This window comes from Leiobunum rupestre, chromosome 4, assembly GCF_980474605.1.
Source record: "Leiobunum rupestre chromosome 4, qqLeiRupe1.1.hap1, whole genome shotgun sequence".
Lineage (NCBI taxonomy): Eukaryota > Metazoa > Arthropoda > Arachnida > Opiliones > Sclerosomatidae > Leiobunum > Leiobunum rupestre.
The window spans coordinates 26335109-26349613 of NC_143387.1; the positions used below are offsets into that span (position 1 = coordinate 26335109).

The 14505-nt window shown below is 35.9% G+C and overlaps 3 protein-coding genes across 4 annotated transcripts; 2 read left to right on the forward strand and 1 right to left on the reverse strand.

Annotated features, from left to right (window-relative positions):
• The first annotated feature begins 4684 nt into the window (after positions 1-4684).
• On the forward strand, positions 4685-6589 carry Las (lipoyl synthase, mitochondrial). The gene is made up of 10 exons (XM_090171688.1): positions 4685-4815; positions 4880-5046; positions 5102-5195; positions 5256-5336; positions 5395-5551; positions 5609-5666; positions 5732-6006; positions 6130-6200; positions 6267-6378; positions 6446-6589. Exons 1-10 carry the CDS (start codon positions 4696-4698, stop codon positions 6499-6501), a joined length of 1191 nt encoding a protein of 396 aa, XP_090027814.1. The 5' UTR covers positions 4685-4695; the 3' UTR covers positions 6502-6589.
• Positions 6046-8190, reverse strand: LOC149947300 (uncharacterized). Its single transcript, XM_090171687.1, has 2 exons — positions 6603-8190; positions 6046-6180 (listed from the first exon to the last, which is right to left on the reverse strand). The coding sequence occupies exon 1, from the start codon at positions 8082-8084 to the stop codon at positions 6609-6611; it is 1476 nt and encodes a 491-aa protein (XP_090027813.1). The 5' UTR covers positions 8085-8190; the 3' UTR covers positions 6046-6180; positions 6603-6608.
• A 172-nt stretch (positions 8191-8362) lies between these two features.
• RnrL (Ribonucleoside diphosphate reductase large subunit) lies at positions 8363-11962 on the forward strand. 2 transcript variants are annotated; one of them, XM_090171397.1, is made up of 12 exons: positions 8363-8521; positions 8629-8717; positions 8779-8956; positions 9017-9117; positions 9184-9243; positions 9492-9694; positions 9762-9903; positions 9958-10485; positions 10553-10699; positions 10762-11196; positions 11271-11555; positions 11624-11962. In XM_090171397.1, exons 1-12 carry the CDS (start codon positions 8503-8505, stop codon positions 11831-11833), a joined length of 2397 nt encoding a protein of 798 aa, XP_090027523.1. In that variant the 5' UTR covers positions 8363-8502; the 3' UTR covers positions 11834-11962. The 2 variants fall into 2 exon arrangements, with proteins under 2 accessions (XP_090027523.1, XP_090027524.1); XM_090171398.1 differs by lacking the exons at positions 8363-8521; positions 8629-8717 and having other exon boundaries at positions 8822-8960; positions 9020-9117.
• Positions 11963-14505: the final 2543 nt, after the last annotated feature.

Sequence of the window (14505 nt, forward strand, 5' to 3'; positions counted from 1 at the left end):
GATATACGGGAAAGCTGTCTCCATTTGTCACGACAATTTGGCAATAGGATCTTCAAGGAAATCGCCAGGACCGGCAAGTTACTTTGGAACTAATGGAAACTTTTCGGTATGTAACAAGTGTTTCCTTATAACCAGGTAGCTTTTTTTAACATATTAAGGCTTGGCAAAAACACAACGTTCTGTTTACAGGGGAAAGGTTTTCATTATTCCAACAAGCACCAAATAAACAGTAACTTGTCGGTTCTGGCTCTCCGTCATATTACTTCTGGGCGATTTCCTTGAAGATGTTTTATTGAAGCGCCTATTTAGGACAATTTAAATTAACGATTATCAAAATATACATTTTGTTTCGCGGCAAAATGCGGACGCTGTCAATTTGAACCAAGCATGACACTTAATTCATGATTGTTTTATTAGTTGGTAGTATATTTTCTTTGCACCCCGTTATTTGGTTTCACAAGTCACTAGTTGACTTAGACCTGTGTGGTTCCTCGGGTATAATAATCAGCTAGGCACCACCCAAGGCACCACCCAAGGCACCACCCTAGGCCCAAGTCATCGAGCGACTTTTGAAGCCTTTAATTCAGGTGGCCGGGTTACAATGCGTAGGAGGGTGGTGGCAAGCCCTGCAAGCCACGCGAGCCAACAGCTCCGTACACTAACTATTACCGTTAACCTCAACAAGTTTTTGTGGAAGGGGAAACCGAAGATCTCGGGGGGAAATCCCTTAAACCAGTGGGGAGAGAACTTGCAAACTCAACGCGGAAGGAGTTGTTCCGAGTTTTCACCCAGTGCCACAAGTTGGGATCGAACCCGGCTCCTCTTGCTGCGAGGTGAAAGTGCTAACCACTCCGCCACCCCACCTATAAGATTAGCTGATTATTATTATTATATTACTATTATTATTGTAAAATACATTGTCTTTTTTTGGATTTATAAATCGCCAACCATAGTGACGAGCAATGACAGCAGCCCCGTTTTCAGAAAACCAGTTGTTACAAAGACCATATAAAACGTAGCTTGCACGTCCAGGCTCTATGTACTAATACATACAGCGCTGAATGGGTATAAGCTTCGTGCGTAGTTTAAATTTTGGTCATAAGTATCGCCGCCTACCGACCGAGTTTTAGATTGAATATATGAAAGCTGTTTGCTCGTTCAAAATTATCTGAAAGTTTCAACCGAAAAACAGAAATTGAAAAGTCGTCCGCTATTTCTTCACATTATTAGTTGACTGATATTAATGCAGATGGCGCTATATTTCTTAAAGATCGTAGCCCTTAAAGATTTCGGTAACATCAATAGTAAGATCTAATATTTAAAATTATTAAATCTACATTAATATCAAAAGTGACCTAATTACGTCAGTTTTAGTAATGGATGGATTATTTCTGAAATTCCTTCTATAATATTTTTTGAAGAAAATATAAAACACGTGGGGGCTTTGGGTCCTGACTAACATTTTTGCATCCCAATCTCTAAGCCCGAGGGTCCTAACCAATGATTTCTCAGAAGTAGAAGAAAAAAAAGCCAATATTTTTTTTCCAGCTTTTGCGTTTGACACGATTTTTTTTTTTTTTTTGCTCACTGCCCGAATTGTCAAAAACGAAAGAAAAATAACTGGCACGACGCGTTTTTTTTTTCAATCGAAAGCAAACGCTTTATACAAAATAGCGCATTCTTTATTTCAAAGAAAATAACTCGTACTTTTAATTTTTTATCCCACTTAAAAGTAAAGAAACCGTAAGCCGTAAAATATTTCGTCTCAGTTAAAGCGGTGACAAAAGTGTGTCAGTACGGTATAATGTTTAATGAGAGTTTGTCGCGAAGTAAAAAGAGGGAGTGGGAGAGGGGGTTGAAAATACGTCATCAAAATGTGTAATTTTCTCCACTTCAGCGCCGCCAAGTGAGGCGTTTTAGAACGTATGTCTACGGGAAAATAAATCGAAGAGAGGAAATCGCGGCAGGCTATAGGCTAAAAATGGTAGTAGTACTATTCCAACTAGTAGTTTATGTAGTCTATTGTGAGACTAGCCCTCAGTAAATATTTTAACGGGCGCGAAGGTAGAGTTGACACACTTTTGGGTCTTATGTCACTTTTGGTGTTAGTTAAAGCTTTCTTACACCATTCTTAAGCCTCTCGCCATTAAAGTGTATGACAAAAAGAGCGCCACAAAGAAAGTGAGACGGTGAATGGAGGGAAGGTGAATCTGACCCAGAATGCGGCTGCCCGGGATGACGTTCTTCCATCTTCGAGGTAAACAATATATTAATAAATAAAAAGAAGAGAAATGAGGCAAAAAAACTGAGCCGTTTTCGACGGCATTCTCTGGGTCCCGGACGAGGACGCGCGGGAGGGGGTCAGGGCTGCCTTTCCAAAATTGTCCTTTTCCCGTCAAAAGATGAGAGAGAATCCTTTCATTCTGGCTGCCGCCAACTGCTTCTTCGCGCCTATTAAAGGCTTTGCCATCGATCAGGCTACCGGTGGACCACCCCGCCCGAGAGTCTTTTCAAATATGTGGTATCCAAAGCGGATAAAACCCGCGGCTTTATCAAAGGCGCCGACTTCACCCGGGAGCCCCTTTCCGCCAGTGTGTCAGATAAGCCCCGGGCATCGGGTTCCTTCTCGCGGACGTAATGACGCTTCGGATCTTTAGCGCCTCATTCAAAAAGGAAACGTTTACGGACGACGATCAAGAACGGAAAACTTTTCGGACATTTTGACCCTGACGTCAAAATTCCGACACTCTTTTAGAAATGTCTACGATCGGCCTACCAACGCCTGTAGAAGTGTCGCGAACGCAACGCGCCGCTGTTCAGGGAGAAGCGCACCACCAGGAGTAGACGTTCCAAACTGAACATCCGATTCTTAGGTAATCAATTTTTAAAAGCAGTCGTACAAAAATGTGTATTTTAATGTGCAGTCCTCCACTTCACAAAACAGGGGTGTGTAGTTATCCGTTGAGTGGTTTTAAAATGAATTATATGGATTTTATGAATACGAATTATTTGAATAACCCAATAATTAATATTAATTAAATTGTATCACTTATTTAAATTAGCATTGCAGAAAATATTTCTTGCATTTATAATTATTTATAGCAGCTTTTCTAATAAAGTGATTTAAAACAATTTTGTTTTAAGCAACCCTGAATCTATAGAATAGATAGAATAAATTTCAATATCTTATTTTGATATTGACCGAGACCGTAGGCAATATATCGGGGCGTTTTATCAAACAATAACCAATATTTTTAAAACATAATAAAAATCGAAAATCCTTGGAAACCAAAAAGGTTAAAAGTGAAAAAGTGGAATTTATTAGCATTCGTTTTTATCGTAGAGATAAACGTGGTTATGAAACGAATTCAAAGCGTAAAGGAAAATTAATTTAAATAATAAATACGAATGGAGAAGCAGGCGGAACCCGTATTTGGGACGGATGGGTAAAGATCATAAGTTCTTTTGTGATAGCGGCGGGATGAGAGAGAGGATGACCTCGATAAGAAGGAAAGTGTTTCCAATTCCATATTTTGCTCTCTCTCAGGCCGAGCGAAAATATCACAACGTTTATCTATCGGAGGACGCTTTCAATGGCAATACTTCCCGCCTCCGGACCTTCTCAAATCTAACAATCTGTAGACGGTTCTTTCTCTTATCTCGCCTTTTGCACCCTCGCAAAAAAGAAAGAAAGATTCGCGGCCCGATCCTAATGATCCTTACACTCCGTCTAAGTACCTTTTTGACGTAAGCGTATTATCCTATAAAGCCCCGCGTACGTACGGGCGTAGGGCTGGAAACGGTTAAAAATGGTAGCGCGGATAAAAGTTGATAATTCAGCGTGTATTTGCACATTGCCCGTATTTGACTCGACTCAATCGATGCCCCCTTTAATTACCAAAGAAAATATCCGTTAGCATTATCGCGGATTATACCGCATATTGTATTAGTTTTTTTTTTATCTGCCTTCGCTATTAGCTGGCACGCGAAAGCGGGTCGCCGTTTGTAGCGTGTAGATTATGACTCTCTCGCTCTCTAATAGTGGCTGATTTGCATTAAGTAAAATCACACTAGCGCCTTTAAAAATTGATAAAGTTCCGTTGATCTAGGGAAGCCCGCGTGAGTTAAAAAAGCGACGAACTCCATTAACGATAACGCTCGTTTTACCGTAAAATTGCGCCTTCCGAATAATCTATTTCAAATTCTATTAATACTTTGCACGCCTTTTTAATTAATTACTAATTATTAATCCGTTTATGCAAAAATAAAGGCCACTCGTTTGTCGTCGAAAGCCTGTGGGTTTTGTCTCGAAATGTCATCGTCTTTATTTCTTTTTTACCTATATGTGGGAAAGCGTGAGACACACTATAGGCCTTCCCTATTCCAAGCAGAATTTTGGCCCCGCGATTTTACACTGAAATAAACCGGTTTGCTTTAAATATAAGGAACGAGAAGCTTACCTATTTAGTGCCGGTGTTGTATTTTCAATGCGGAGCATAGCTTTCCGTGGATATTGTCCCAAAATTCGGTCTCTAAATCGAGCTTTAACACTTCCAGAAACGGCAAGTTAGCTTCACCGCACTACAGCGCGCGTCCCTTCTGACGACATGGCTGCTGTTTCCCGCTTTTCCCACCAGAGACGGAGCTATGACGTCAGGGTGACGCAAGCTTTCTCACCCCTGCTCCCCAGGAAAAATGGCGGCGCACTTGCGTATGGATTCGGGAAAGCTGTTAACTTATATAAAATCATGTAAAATTACTGCAAATAACGCGATTTCATCAAACTTTGGGTTTGAAAAAACTACTTTGAGACTCGTAAGATCGTAATAAATTCAATATCATACAAAATTCGACCTTTTATGAAGAGCTTTCCATTCAGTTGCAGTCTAGTTCAAGGCTTACATCAAATAAATCGTCAAAAGTACCTGGGAATGATGAACTTGATGGACCGGATTTGCACGATTTTATCGCGGGAGTCGTACCTCGAGGAGAAACGTTTGAAGAGTACAGGGGCAAATTAAGACTGGAACCGAAAGAATCTGGGAGGTAAATTAACAAACTTCCCAAAATTAAATAATTAAACATCCTTGAAATTTTATAGATTACGACTACCACCGTGGTTGAAGAGAGAAATACCAATGGGAAAGAATTACCATAAACTAAAATCTTCCCTAAGAGAACTGAATTTACATACGGTATTTTATCAAGTAAATTATATGAATAATATTCAGTTACATTCCTATTTATTATTGTAGGTTTGTGAGGAAGCTCGCTGTCCAAATATAGGAGAATGTTGGGGAGGTGGAGAACATGAGACTGCCACAGCTACCATTATGGTATAAATTGTGCAGAACAAAATTAAATAAATTGTTACCATTTGATTATTATTGATAGTTAATGGGTGACACATGCACTAGAGGATGTCGATTTTGTTCAGTTAAAACAGCGAGAAATCCTCCACCCTTAGATTCAAATGAACCTGTCAATACTGCAAAAGCGATCACCGCGTGGGGTCTAGACTACGTAGTTCTAACGTCAGTTGACAGAGATGGTACAGAAGTTTAGTTTCCAAATTTGAACAATGACTATACAATGTGAAAATGTTTAGATTTATCTGATGGGGGATCTGAACACATTGCAGAAACAGTTAGAGAATTAAAAAGAAGGTATTAAATATTTTCATGACATTTAAGAAACATTACTTTTAATGTACTGAATTTTACCTTATCAGATCTCCTTCACTATTAGTCGAATGTTTAACACCTGACTTTCGGGGTAATCTGGAAGCTGTGGAAAGAGTTGCACTTTCAGGGCTAGACGTTTACGCTCACAATGTAGAAACTGTTCCTCAATTACAAAGGCACGTTAGAGATCCTCGAGCCAATTTTGAGCAGTCCTTAGCAGTCTTAAAGCATGCAAAGGAAGCTAAAGAAAATATTTTAACTAAAACGTCTATAATGTTAGGACTAGGTGAAACAGATAAAGAAGTTTTTGATACAATGAAAGGTACTTTATTTTCGTATAAATTGCGATAGTAAAATAATTGTGCATTTACATTTTTTCTTAGATAAAATTTTTTTAATTTACATAAAATTCAAATTGAGTGACGTTTTTTACAATTTTGTTTAGTTTTGCGAGAAAATGGAGTGGATTGTCTAACTTTAGGACAATACATGCAACCTACAAAGAGACATTTAAAAGTACATTAACATTTTATGAAATACTATATTAAAAATTAAGAAACTTAAATTTTCTCCCTTTTGAAGGTTGTGGAATATGTTACACCAGAAAAATATAAACACTGGGAAAATATTGGGAATGAGTTGGGTTTTGCATATACAGCCAGTGGTCCGTTAGTTCGTTCTTCGTACAAAGCAGGTAATATGTGTAAATGGTTTTTTTTCTTAACTTAAAGCTTTTTAATGCTTGTATAATTGTTTTTTAGGCGAATTTTTCCTTAAAAATTTAGTCAAGGAGAAACAAGCTAAAGCTCAAAAATAATTTATAACATACATTAGTAAATAATATTAAAAGTTACCGGTAATTAAAAATTTAGAAACTTAAAATAAATATTTGACATTTGACTAAAAATTTTTACGTACTATTTTTTAAAACTCCTTTTTAAATCTGTTGTATTTTTTTATAACTTTTTCGAACATTTTGGGTGATTCTTTCTGTAAAATTGGGTTTACCAAAATAGGAGTAAGGCTTCGGCTTCTTAAGTTGTATCTTCCACTCCCCGAAGAGTTGATAATTGCCGATGTATCTATGAAATTTGACTCATGTTCAATTGAAGTTTCATCCATAATTGATGTTACAAAACTCTCATTTGAGTCTTCGCTTTCTTCATCACTTTCCGATGAGGAACCAATGAAAGTGGAGTCATACTGAGAATCTGTATCATCGTTGTAATTATTTGAAATAGTTTCGCGATTCATGAAAGATGCTTGTGACTTGTTAGAAAATTGACTAGATAGGGATGTTTGAGTGATGTTTTGAAGAAACTGTTTCATATCTGACATTTCCCTGGTGACTTGATCTAACCTGACGTATGTTAAGTAGTTGTAGTCTTGGTATCTCAGATACTGAATTACAAAACAGATAGAAGAGAGTAACGTTGTGGTTGACCTCCAAAAGAGCAGCCACCAAGTGTAATTGTATCTAGACATTTGCAATTGAACGTGGTTTAGGTTGCTCATGTCAGGATATTTTATTCTGTTTTCTATAATCATGTTGACTGCCCACAATGGAAAGATGGTTAGTCTAGCATTTCTCGTTCTCGCTGGCATTGTAAGCAAGTATGATGTTATCAAGGCTATTGTGTAAAAAATAATGCTGTCAATGCCCGAAAATAATCCAAAAACAGATGCCTGTATTTGGACAATTCGATCAAATACTTGATGTATTATCATTCTTTGTTCTTGGGTGGATTTTTCAAATTCTTTTATAGCTTCTGTAGCCTTTATTCTAGACTCCTCTAGCGTTATTCCTAAATCTTGCCCCTGTTTTATAATATCTTTTTGAATCCCAAATGACTCTTGCTGGAGATCTAATATTTTGTTTTGGGTGTTCCTCGAGTTAATTAGTTCTTCCGCAACTTGATGCGAAACTGAAGATAGCTTTGAAATGGTATGCAATGCCCCTTCTTGCCATAACTCATTGCGTAAAAAGAAACAAACACTTTGCGTGTGAATAAAGAATTGCTGAAAGGCCGTAAAGGAAACTGGATCAGCTTCTCCCAAGCAATCACTTATAGGGGCACTTATGGGGCATCTTATAGCTTTTCTTCCCGATCCAACCAAAAAACAATTTGCAAATGTGAAGGCGAGTTGACGTTGCACATCTTCTGTCAAATCTTTACAACCTATATTTAAATCATCTAGAGCTCCCTTCCAGCATGTGCCATAGCGTGGTAATTTCGTCCTTTGAACAATTTCTTCAAATTGTTTACGACCTTCTTTTGACATATCATTGTTACTTATTAACTCAAAATTATACAAATCATACTCTTCCCCTGAAATTGTCCGTAACCAAGCAGCAACAGTTGTTAAGATTAAGCTGATACACTCCGTTTTCATTATCATTTTCAAAACAATAACAAGCACGGCGGTTTTCGAAATTTAAAGAAACCGTTAACGCTGTTGTAAAACAAAAAGTATATACCCATAACCCATGTGCATGAAAAACACGTCTGGGCCACAGTCTCTCTTCATTGGTTTTTTTTTTTGCGAAAATTCTTTATATCGGTTTCGTTTTATGATTGGCTATTGCATAAACGTTTATATATTTCTATTGGCTGCGAAATTTATTAAATATTTTGGCGGACTTTCGCAGATAAAAAAGACCGCGAAAGAATTCATTCTTCTTCATTGTTGCGAAGAATCAACACCATTTGTCTTTCGTTCTATTTTCATTCGGAAATTTTAATTCTAACTTTGTGTTCGGTTATTCAAAAACATCAACTGCTTTTTTCAAAGCAAAGATTAAAGAAAAATTGCCAAGATGTTTGTTTTTAAAAGAGGTAATTATAAAATTAAACATGTGTAAACCAAGGTTTATATACTATATAGATTTAACTTAAGATAAACTTTTTAGAATGAAAGATTCTTAGACCCTTTTATATTTTAGATGGACGAAAAGAACAGGTTATGTTTGATAAAATAACATCCCGAATTTCAAAACTTTGCTATGGGTTGAATATGGAGTATATTGATCCTGTAAGTGTAAAATTTTTATTAACTAAACTACTTGTGTATTTATTATGTATCTCATTTTAAGGCTTCTATAACACTCCGTGTTGTAAATGGATTGTTTCCTGGTGTAACAACAGTAGAATTGGATAACCTTGCTGCAGAAATTGCAGCAACAATGACGACTAAACATCCTGACTACGCTATATTAGCAGCCCGTATTGCTGTGGCAAATTTGCACAAGGAAACAAAAAAAGCTTTTAGTGGTTAGTTTTTAAACTTTATTTGGAAGTTTATGGGGTATAAACAATTCTGTTCAATTGCAGAAGTCATAAATGATCTTTATAACATGATAAATGAGCTCAATGGGAGAAAAACGCCAATGATTTCTGATAAAATATATCAAATTATTATGAAAAATTCTGATGTAAGATATTGCATATCTGAAATATATTTTATTTTATTTTTTAACTTTAAAATTGGGATTTTTTAGAGACTGAACTCTGCCATTATTTTTGACCGAGATTTTGGATACAATTACTTTGGCTTTAAGGTAAATATAAATGAGTTTAGATGTGCCTACACTAATGATGGAATAGTTCCTCAGTTTACAATTACCGAGAAATTGTGTAAATTGATTTTAGACCATCAAAGATTAAATGTGGCTATTTCACCCAAGAATGTTGAAGTGTAAGCAGTTAGCAGCTTAGCTTTTTTCATTCATTCTTGGTTTTGCAAGCCCCAACAAGTTATATTGAAATTTGTAAATACATTAAACTATTTTCTAATGCTTTCTTTTAGACTCTTGAACGTTCATATTTATTAAAAATTAATGGAAAAGTTGTAGAACGCCCCCAACATATGCTAATGAGGGTTTCAATCGGAATTCACGAAGATGATATTGACTCGGCCATTGAGACTTATAACTATCTGTCGGAGAAATGGTTTACCCATGCTTCACCAACTTTGTTTAATGCTGGTACGCCTAAACCTCAATTGTCTAGGTAAATTTTCATAACATTGTTAAAGCTTTAACCGGTTTGTCTTTAAACCATTAATTTTTTGCCACAGTTGCTTCCTGTTGACCATGTCTGATGACAGTATTGAAGGGATTTACGAAACCCTAAAACAATGCGCTCTTATATCAAAAGGTGCTGGTGGAATTGGTCTTAATGTTCATTGTATCAGAGCTACTGGAACCTATATCTCTGGTGTAAGTAGATAACAGTTGGTCCCCTCTATTGTATTAATTATATCATCATTTCAGTCAAATGGAATTTCTAATGGACTAGTTCCTATGTTGCGAGTGTACAATAACACAGCACGATATGTTGACCAAGGAGGAAATAAGAGGCCCGGTGCCTTTGCAATTTACCTTGAGCCTTGGCATTCGGATATATTAGCCTTCTTAGATCTGAAAAAAAATCATGGAAAAGAGGAACAAAGAGCTAGAGACCTTTTTTACGCCCTCTGGATTCCGGATTTATTCATGAAACGTGTAGAAGAAAATAAAATGTGGTCATTAATGTGCCCTCATGAAAGTCCTGGATTAGAAGACAGTTGGGGAGAGGAATTTGAGAAGTTGTATGAAAAATACGAAGCAGAGGGACGCTACCGCAAACAAGTTACTGCTCAATCCATTTGGTTTGCCATAGTCCAGAGTCAAACAGAGACTGGAACGCCTTATATGTTATATAAAGATGCGTGCAACCGCAAGAGTAATCAAAAGAATTTAGGCACGATAAAGTGCAGTAACTTGTGCACAGAAATTGTACAATACAGCTCAAAAGATGAGGCATGTTAAGCGCATAATCAAAGTTAACAGAAATTTTGGCTAAATTATAATTTTTTTATATTATCAGATTGCAGTGTGTAATTTAGCATCGATTGCCTTAAATAGATTTGTATCTGACCAAAAATTTGATTTCCAAAAATTGAAGGAAGTTGCCAAAGTCATTACTAGGAATTTAAACAAAGTTATTGATGTTAACTATTACCCTGTCCCTGAAGTATTATAGCTATTTTTTAAATTTGTGGTGGTTGGATTTGTTTTAAATATTAAGATTTTTAGGCTGAAGTTTCCAACAAAAAGCACCGGCCCATAGGAATTGGAGTTCAAGGCCTAGCAGATGCTTTCATTTTGATGAGATTTCCCTTTGAAAGTCAAGAAGCTGAAAAATTAAACATTAAAATATTTGAAACTATCTACTATGGAGCCTTGGAAGCGAGCTGCGAGTTGGCTGAGAAGCTCGGGACGTATGAAAGTTACGAAGGGTCTCCCGTGTCGCAAGGGATTCTTCAATATGACATGTGGAATGTTACTCCAACTGATCTTTGGGACTGGTCCTCTTTGAAAACCAAAATTGCCAAACACGGCATACGCAACAGTTTACTATTAGCACCTATGCCCACAGCTTCAACCGCTCAAATATTAGGAAACAATGAGTCAATTGAAGCTTATACTAGTAATATTTATACAAGGAGAGTATTGTCTGGTGAATTTCAGGTAATCTATAACGTATTGCTGGTTGGGTGTCTTTTGGCTATCGTTGTTTCCTATAATTTGCAATTTTCCTTTAGGTTGTTAATTCCCATTTACTGAAAGACTTGACTGAACGAGGGCTGTGGAATGATAACATGAAAAATACTTTAGTAGCTAATAACGGCTCCATTCAAGATATCGATGAAATTCCCCATGATTTGAAAAATTTATACAAAACAGCGTGGGAAATTGGCCAGCGAACTATCCTTAAAATGGCAGCGGACCGTGGTGCTTACATTGATCAAAGTCAATCCCTCAATCTTCATGTGGCTAAACCGAACTATGGAAAATTATCTAGCATGCATTTCTATGGATGGAAATTAGTACGTCACTTTCCTCCTACAAATTCTGGAATAGTATTAAAAAATAACTTTTTTTTTAAATTTCACAGGGCCTTAAGACTGGCATGTATTATTTAAGAACGAAACCAGCTGCCAATGCTATTCAGTTCACAGTTGATAAAACAGCATTGAAAAATAAAGTTAATGGTACCAATGGTACAGTAGAAAATGGACATGTTTCGGAAGAAGCCAAAAATAATATGGAAGCGTTGGCTTGTTCCCTACAGAATCGTGATGAATGCCTGATGTGCAGCGGTTAAACCTTTATTGTTATTAATTTAATTTCTACAAAAGTGAACCTAGTTTTTATTCAGTTTTAATTGCATTTTGAAATGTATTTTAATTAACTTGACTCTACTGTTGAATAAAACGGTATTTTTGTTAAATCTGTTAGTATTTTGTTGAAAGTCATTTATTCGCGGCCCCCAGCGCTAGCTTCTCCAAGGTAGCGCCTATGATGTAGCGTCTGCTACAAACAAATTAATAAGTCATTAAGTGTTTTCTGAAATAAACGTCAAAATATAAGCAAACAATGCAAAAATCATATTGTAATGCAAGTATCTAGTTATTTATAAAGTGAAATTTCCGAATAACGATAAAAACTAATAGCGTCCACTTTAGACGTTGCCTATCTAGCTTTCAATGGCGAACTAAAGGGGGCGTAGCGATAGTGTTTCAACAAGCACTGTATAAAAAGTAACTTGTAGGTCTTAGCTGTCGAAAATGTTACTTTTTGGCGATTTCGTTGAAGATGTTTTATTTAGAGGCCGTGAGCTTTAGCGATCTAATGAGGCACCGCGCTGATTTGATTTATTTGGGGAAGGAGCTTACTGTTAGAACATGAGGTGCATTATTAGCAACGCTAAAAATCATATTAAGATTGTTATTCAACCTAAGTATAATTTTTCCCCGCGGATCATCTCAACTTAGTTATTCTCTCTAAGTAAAAACATTCTTGATTTTTATATTACTTCAAAAATCATAGCAGATGAGGCTTTTTCTACTCTGGAAAATGAGTGTATTAATTTTATAGTACACCACAGTAGCTATAAAATGCTGCTAACATCACAATGGAATCCAGACTTCTTTGTTAAAAATGGAAACTCATCAACACTGACTAGACTACCAACCTTTTTCCTTAAAATTTCCTACGGTTAATCTTTTTAATTCGTCAAATTTTCTGGAAACAATAGTTGATTTTATAAAATAAAAAGTGGTCTTGCCCAACTTGTTAAAAAATGTTGCTTTATTAGTGTGCGCTAGAAAAAGCTATATTCCTCGCAACTGTAGCGCGCGCTCGTAGATTTGTAAGAGACTATGACGTAAGAGCCACATGTAAACAATAAGGTCACGTTACTTTATAGAAAGTCCAATAAAACTGTATATGATTAAATTACATTTAAACAATAAAATTGTATATACTTAAGCGTGGGATAGTCAACAGAAATTCAAATAAATTACAAATTTATAGACGTGTGCAAATACCATTTTATAGAGATCGAATCAAATATCAAATATTTGCTTTATAGGCTCGTCAAATACTAAATCGAATAATTTTGGATGAAACTGATCAAATAGTATTTCGAGTACCAAATTATTGAACGTATTTGGCCCTGCTTTGGTCTTGGTTTTAGAGTTTTATTTTTACTCTGCTGTTCTAGAATATTTCAAAGCAAACCAAGGCTCAGTAACCTAGCCAATAAGAGACCTAACAGTTGACTGAGTACACGTGCAGGTCAACATTGTTACTCCTATGAAAAGGGTATACAATACACATTTCCAATCATGGTTCTTGTAGCGCCCCACCAAGCGTCTGTATACCGAAGATTATTTTTATGAAGAAAACATTTGGGAAATTCCATCGCTTTCTTCTTTCATGGCTTCAAAATCAATAAAAACCCCATCGGTTATTCGACCAGTTTTACAAACTATTTGAAATACCAAATATTTTCTATCTCCTTTTCTAATATTCTACTATTTGATAAGCAAAAACGAATATTCGATATAATTATTTTAGTGTAACCAAATATTTAGCATACCATATGTTTAAAAAAAGTACTAATTTTAACTTAATTTTGTGGTTCCTAGCATATTATTACCATTATCGTTATGTACTTATGATAATAATAATAAGCTACGAATAGCCGGAGTCATTGAAAGACATTTAAAGCCTCACAGAATCGTTTGAATTTCGGAAAAGGGATTTAGAAATGCCAAATTAATAAATGATTCTGTAGCATGATTAACAGGTTACCATGTTTAGTACGTAACTCCCAAAAGTACATAACTTGTGCCGTTTCCTAGTCGCGATTCCAAATGTCTGGACACTTATTTTGAATGTTAAATTTCTTTCAAATAATATTTATTATTTCACGTAATGAATGTTTCAAGATCCGTTTTCCATAGCATTATAAGTAACCAAAATTCTATAAGTATGGTTATGACGCCTTACATGCATTTTTTTCTACTATAAGTTTTTTTCGCTACTGAACAATTAGTAGAAGTATTAACAAATCCATAAACCGAAAGTTTAGAAGTATTTAGGGGGTGGGGGAGCTTTGCTCTTTTCTTTTTCAACGAATCTAATCCGATATTATTCAGAAAATGACAAAATCTAGGTTGATGTTGATAAACTCCACAGTGACTTAACACAAAATGCGTTTAGGTCTCAAATTCGAGATGTAGATACGAAGCGAGTGTTATATTATAAGTAATTTTACGTTCTTATTGAGTAATTTAAAGTATTTTGCTAAAATATGTATTAGTTTTCATATTAAAAGCCTTGGCCGCCAATTGTAAACCAGCGAGCGGAAGCAATTTCAATTTGAAATTGCTTCCGCTCGCTGAAATTTTCAAGTAAAGTTCACTGTGAATAAAGAATGTAATAAAAGATTTACCCTAGAGTCATACTTATATTTATTACGTTACTTAT

What these genes read in the sequence shown, in the direction of transcription:
- RnrL (XM_090171397.1), top strand. An exon ending in TTATTATGAAAAATTCTGAT is followed by an intron (nt 9,118 to 9,183) that starts GTAAGATATTGC and finishes GGGATTTTTTAG; the next exon opens with AGACTGAACTCTGCCATTAT. An exon ending in CTGGAACCTATATCTCTGGT is followed by an intron (nt 9,904 to 9,957) that starts GTAAGTAGATAA and finishes TCATCATTTCAG; the next exon opens with TCAAATGGAATTTCTAATGG.
- Las (XM_090171688.1), top strand. Translation starts at nt 4,696, where the DNA reads ATGGCGGCGCACTTGCGTATGGATTCGGGAAAGCTGTTAACTTATATA. An exon ending in AAAAAACTACTTTGAGACTC is followed by an intron (nt 4,816 to 4,879) that starts GTAAGATCGTAA and finishes CTTTCCATTCAG; the next exon opens with TTGCAGTCTAGTTCAAGGCT. An exon ending in AACGTCAGTTGACAGAGATG is followed by an intron (nt 5,552 to 5,608) that starts GTACAGAAGTTT and finishes GAAAATGTTTAG; the next exon opens with ATTTATCTGATGGGGGATCT.
- LOC149947300 (XM_090171687.1), bottom strand. Translation starts at nt 8,084, where the DNA reads ATGATAATGAAAACGGAGTGTATCAGCTTAATCTTAACAACTGTTGCT.